Source organism: Podospora anserina, chromosome 7, assembly GCF_000226545.1.
Source record: "Podospora anserina S mat+ genomic DNA chromosome 7, supercontig 1".
NCBI lineage: Eukaryota > Fungi > Ascomycota > Sordariomycetes > Sordariales > Podosporaceae > Podospora > Podospora anserina.
In genome coordinates, this window is record NW_001914854.1 from 2,206,577 (window position 1) to 2,212,940 (window position 6,364).

General features: G+C 53.5%; 1 protein-coding gene across 1 annotated transcript; it reads left to right on the plus strand.

Annotated features, from left to right (window-relative positions):
• Positions 1 to 2,716: 2,716 nt before the first annotated feature.
• On the plus strand, positions 2,717 to 5,053 carry PODANS_7_8160 (uncharacterized protein; the record flags this gene model as incomplete). The annotated part of the gene is made up of 1 exon (XM_001908140.1): positions 2,717 to 5,053. The coding sequence occupies one exon, from the start codon at positions 2,717 to 2,719 to the stop codon at positions 5,051 to 5,053; it is 2,337 nt and encodes a 778-aa protein (XP_001908175.1).
• Between the last annotated feature and the right edge of the window lie 1,311 nt (positions 5,054 to 6,364).

The following is a 6,364-nucleotide window of genomic DNA, read 5'->3' on the forward strand; positions in this document are numbered from 1 at the left end:
ATGCAGATGTAGTGGATGTCTGTCTGTTCGTTTTACTTTACATTGGACAGATACCTTACCTTAACCGCCCGCCGGCTCCTCTGGGGACAGGCAGCAAAACGTCAAAGTGTGAAACGCGCTTATGCAGTCGGTTTGGGAGGAGGGAGATATCCTTCGGACTTTCTACTACAGTGATAGCTATCAAGCAGTATTTTGTTTGCCGGCTTGTACATGTCACCTGGATGTCAACGAGGCTCGAGAGCCATGCGAGCACACAGACTCGAGGGAGCAACGATGGGCCCAGGGATGATGGAATCGTCAAGGAAAAAATCCAACGGTCGGTCGCAGAAGAGGCAAAGGAAGAGACGCTGATGAGTTGGCTCGATCCAAGGTGTGATTCAGGGTGTGATCGGGACACGGATGGAATTCCTTCGGGGATATAAATGGATATTTTCCTTATAGGGTTTTGCAGGCACAGGGATCACACGGTTCGCTTCTTCTGCTTCTTCAGGTTCCCAATCCTCGTTTTGTTCCGGCTCTTGAACCCGTAGAGCAGATATGGTAACGCGTGGTGGGGAATGGTGGAGGAGGGGTTCAGCTGGTGTGGACTGGACGTCGAAATAAAATAAATAAATTCCTGTGAATTGGCCGTGAATGTGTGAAGCGGTGGTGCGAGCTGGGCTTTGCCGGGATCTTAATTACCGCCGGTATAGTCCGGGTTAGTGCCCTGTTTGAAGTTGAGTCACGCCTTGGGAAGCCATCACTATTAGTGCCAGCTACCCAGTTTTGAGAAGGATACACTATCTCTGGCACCCTCGGCTCGGTACATACATTCCACAAGAGATCTAGTAAATATCTGATAGTCCCGAAAATTTGCTGGGCCGGATCGCGAGAGAAGGAGATGGTTCACGATCTGGTGGATCGGCCCCATCGTATGTGCATCATGTTTGCTAACGCTGGACTTGCCGATGCGATGCCGATATCTGGTGGATCCAGATGACACTTCCTTGACTGTATGTATCGAAACGAGCTACGAACTTGGTCGATACGGAGGCATGAGCTGGCCAATGATGTCATTTGCTACCATTCAACGTCCACCATTCGAGACAAGTACGAACTGATTCAAATGCCGGCGTCGAGATGGCGTGAAGCTGGTGCGGTCCGCAGAGTTGGGACCACGGAGAAAGATGGTGAGCAGATGGTGCCAGAGACGGCGAGAGGGTGCCGTTGAATGGTATGAAGTCGCTGCTGTCCTGGCCTGTCGTTGGTACGTCAGGGCAGTTGGGTTGAGGTTGATAGATCTGGCCCTCGACCTCGTTCCATGTCGGAAGCACTGCGACTCGAGATCCGACCGAGGGCTGCGATTGGTTGAGGGGCAAGATATGCGCGGCCGAAACGCGTAGGTTCGCGTCCAGCCGTTTGCACTTTGATAAACAAAAGCGCGACGGCGCCGTCTCCCGTTGGACGGTTGGGACGGTTAGAGAATAACTGCCAAACGTGCTCGACCTCTCTCAATCAACTGGCTTCAACTGCCTCTCGACTGGCTCGCCGGCCCATCCGCCTTGCACGGCAGGCAGACTGAAGCAGAGGCAGAGGAAAGCTGCGTCTGCCGTGCACATCGCCCATCTGCTCGGCCCAGTTCACTCAAGCACCGGGCGGCCAGGCCGGTCCCCAGTCCAATCCCCTCCCCCGCGCCCTAGGGATCGTGCATCCCTCTGCACAGCCCACTTTTTGCCCGTTCTAGTGAATTCACGAGAGGACTTCACGGGAGGGTTTTCTCCCTGCTCCTGTACTGTACTGTGCTCAGATATCTTTCCCACTCTTCATCCCGAAACGAAAAGAAGCGACAAAGAACACAGACAGGATACCTTACACTACATGGTAATAACTGTATACCTATTCCTGACGACATCGCCGAGAGCAGCATCTGCACATCTGGACCTGGGACCAGCTCAAGGCTTGAACCACCACTTACATAGACGACGACTTTCCTGCTCTGCCGCACCCCTGCACCCGAAGACGACTAGCCCCCCTCCCTGTCCGAGGTCAGCCCGCGTCTTCCCACTCGTCCACTCCGTTGGCCTGTTCTCCGCTCCCTGCCTGCTCGCTGCCCCACCCCACGGCCTTCTTGGATTCTTGGAACAAAGTGTAGTGAGCTGGCAGACGGGCTCTCTTTCTCACACGCCCCCCCCCCCCTCCCCCAGCCAGACAGAGAGCACATCCTTCTAGTACCCTACACTACCCTACTACCCGCCCGCGTCAAGCACCACCAACCTTACCTCCCTCGACTCCTCTCTTCCCTCCCACTTCCCCTCCCTCGACTCAACCTGACATCCGTATCGTGAAGAAGCAACGATAACCCCGCGACACCAAGATCGGTAACAATCATCGGTCTTCAGTCCTCTCACTCACTGTGCTGTGTCGCTCACTGTCGCCAAGCGCCCACCCTCATCCATTACACGAGAAGGACGACGACCATCCCTTGCCTCAACCGCCCCCCACAATTCCATCAAACCAGATCCGCACCACAGGTGGAGGTAAGAAAAGAGCTTTAACAGTCTTTGATCCTTTCCCTCACTGTCGTCACACCATCTTCTTATCCGATCGCTGTCGACGACCGACTCCTTGCCCGGCCGAGCGCGTCCCGTCTCATCTCATCGACACATCAGCGACTGACCAACAGCTCAAGGGCACCATCGATATAACCACATCGCTCCACTCCACAGCTCGGCCTGACATGGCCAAGCCACCGCGTTTTCAGGCCTCTCAAGCCGGCTTCCCCATCTACGAGGACTTCAACTTCGACCAGACAGCTCCCATCATCAGCAACGCGCCCATGCCTCCAGCACCGAAGCCGGCCCGACAGCCTCTCCAGAGCGCCGATGCCAATGTCGTACTGAACCCGCCCACATCTAGCTTTGTCAAGCAATCACCACTGAAGCCAAGTGCTCCGCCATCCAATATGCCGCTCACCCCGATGAAGTCGTCTCGAAGCAGCAAGCTCAGCATGGTTCAGATGATGCCGCCAAGCAACTTTCAGCAGCAAGGGACCGACTCGCCCGAGAAGAGACAACCTGTAATGTCGAGGTTCAAGACGGTCGCCCAAAAACCTCAGCAGTCCGACTTCAACATTCAGCAGTTCATGGGCAAGGAAAACTCACATCCCATGATTTTCCCCGCGCCACCCCAGCCACAACAGTTCAACCTACCTCTGGAGCATTATTACCAAAAACCGTCAGGAAAGCGATTGTTGGAGGCTGCACCGATCAAGGAACTGAGGCCCGCCAAGAAGCAAAGGGTGGACGACGCGCTGCCACCGCACGACTCATTCCCGCAGATTATCGACGATGGATCAAAGCCAGGACACAGCTATGCGACTTTGATTGGGATGGCCATTCTCCGCTCACCACAGCGACGATTGACACTGGCTCAGATCTACAAGTGGATTTCTGACACATATTCCTTCTACAATGCCAACGATGCGGGGTGGCAGAACAGCATCCGTCATAACCTGTCTCTCAACAAGCACTTCATCAAGCAGGAACGACCCAAGGATGATCCGGGCAAGGGCAACTATTGGGCAATTGAACCGGGCGCAGAACACTTGTTCATGAAGGAAAAGCCCTCGAGGAAAGCGGCCGCCCCATCAGCTGAGAATATGCCGGTCATGTCGACGCGTCTCGAGCCCTCTCAACCACAAATGCCTCAATTTCACGAACCGATTTTGCCGCCTCAGCTTCCCATCGCACCCAACTCTCTGCCGCAATTACCGCCAATGCCATCATCGCAACAGCTAGCTCCTGCAAGCCACTTGCCGGAACTCTCATCCGACGCCACCATTCCAGCTTCCGATCTGGTCACCGTCGATGACGGGCATGACAGGCTTGGGGAGAATGACCTTCACGACAACAACCTGTACTCTCCTCTGCCTGCGGCCATGCACTCCTCGCCTCCCGTTCCCAAACGTGTGGAATCGAGACACAGTGACACCCCCCCACCTCAGAGGCGGGGACATGGTTCGTCGGTCAGCAAGTCGCGTACTCGGCGTTCGTTCATGGATGATAGCGGGTACATTTCCTCCCTCGAGTCGTCAGCAATGCGTCCTGGCCGGGACCACTCCAAGCTACTCACCTCTGAGGCTGATCGTCCGCGTCTTCGTAGAGGCCTGGCCGAGGAAGAGATTGTCCGTCTCCGCGCCTCATCTTACGACAGCCCCTCAAAGGGCCGCTCTCAGGGCTACGTTCCGCCTTCCTCGTCACCTCTGCGGCAGCCAGTTCATAGCAACGCTGGGCAGATGCTTCCGCCGTTGACCCCTGCCATGAAGCTCAAGGCGCCCCCCAAGCCACCAGCGTCAGTCTCGCCTAGCACCAACTTGCGCCTTCACCGAGAAAGCATCCAGTCCATGGTGGACGGGGACTCGCCCTACAAGCGCGTCGCGGCTATGTGTCCCGAAGTGCAGCTCACCCCCGGCTATCTCATGGATGATTTGTTCGCCAACTTCGAGCATACCAAGGACGACGAATTTCCAGAGTTCGACATCTTCAACGAGACGTACACTTCGCTCTATGCTCTGTCTCCTGCCGGAATCGCGCCCACCGGCTCGCCTGTGAAGCGCTCTGTGAGGAAGCAGAGACTGGAACGCTCGCATTCCACGGGCGCGTTGAGCGACCTGGCCGCTCCCTTGTCCAACAATTCTGCGAGCTCGGCGTCTTTCCTCAAGGTTCCTGCTCAGCCGAACAATCTGATGCTGGAGACACCGAGCAAGGTCTTTGATGGCCTTCTTTCATCGCCAAGCAAGCTTTTCCACGACCTGCAATCGCCATCCAAAATGCCAGCGGCGCTCAACGGTGAGAATCTGGCCCCCTGGCTCTCCATGGATGACCTCTACGCGCCTGATGTCCTCGGAGAGGAGAGTAACGATTTCCAACCGATTGACATGCTCGCTGGGTTCGAGAAGATTGGCTCAAGCAGCTCGCAAGCATCGCGCAACAACAACAACAACAACAACAACAATAACAATAATCGGCCCTCTCAAAAATCGAGCCTCACCCGCTCGTACACTACCAAGTTTTGAGGGGTCCATGAATCCATGAGTTTATAGGGCCCGTGGTTTGTGTTCCCTTGCCATTCTCGCATATCACTTTGTAAGACTGGGAAGGAAAGCACAAGATGACGACAGTTACGACTGATGACATATTACACTCACATATGTGGCGGCGGAGGGGGGGCTCGCACACACACACAACACAAGTATTGGTTTGCATTATATGGGGTTAAAAAGGGGCTGGCGCGCTTCCAGCCTCACGGCTGCTTCTTCTTCCAGATGTGGATGATCTTTTGGGGCGGCTTGGGGGGGTGGGGGGGAATACTTTACTTGTCGTGGGATTATCTTGTCGTAATCACGAATACTTAATGAAGGGATGGGTTCTTTGTTTTTCAATAGGGGGGTTGGGTAAACCGGAGTATATAGGGGGGTACCACACACACAACATACACAACAACAGCAAGGGAAGGGTCAAACGGGACAACAACAGCATATTCTGGACTTGGGAAGCGTGTTTAGCTTTGGGAGCGAGCTTTGTTTTTGTGGCTTTTCTTCTTTTCTCATCCTGGCTTTTCGCTGTTCTGCGGGAGGATTTTTTTTCAGTGAGGTTTTGATATCTCTTCTGGATTTTTCGGTTCTTTCTTTTCACCGGCGGCCTGGATTGCGTTGTGTCTTTTTTTTGGGGGGGGATATATGGGTTGGGACTGGGTTGGTTGGGGCGGGGATTGTATTTGGAGATCCATTATAACATGTATGGATTGGGCTTCTGTGTGTGGTCGTGGTTGGATCTGGGAGCTCATTTCTGTGTTGGGTTATATCGATCTGTGTAGGGGGATATCTTTGTTTGGATTTCCTTTACAGGATCTGTGGGAATACCTGGGTTGGGAATTTTTATTTTCTGTTGAGAATCATCAATCTGATTTTGCGCTTTGCGGATTTGTTGTTCTCTTCTGTGGACATTATTGACTTTTGGCTTTGACATATGTACAGGTGAATGTGTATAAAATGATGTGATGTGTAGGTGGGGGTTCACGTGTGTGAAAAGAATTAAGGCTTGACTTTGACTCTGCCCTGTTCAAGATGCTTTTGGAACGTGATGTTTATATCAGGACCAAACTGAGACTATTTCCCAGACTAAGAACCAGGTTCAATAGGTCTTCACTCCAAACCTGAAAAATTACACTTGAACAGCTCTAACGCAAGAACGACCATCCTATCTACATCTCAAAAACATATCCCCGTGTGAGAGCAAGCACCAGAAATGTCCTAGCATACACCTCCCACTTTGATACGAAAAGAGGCAAAGAAAGCCCAGAGTCCACTTCACACCTCAAAATCCAA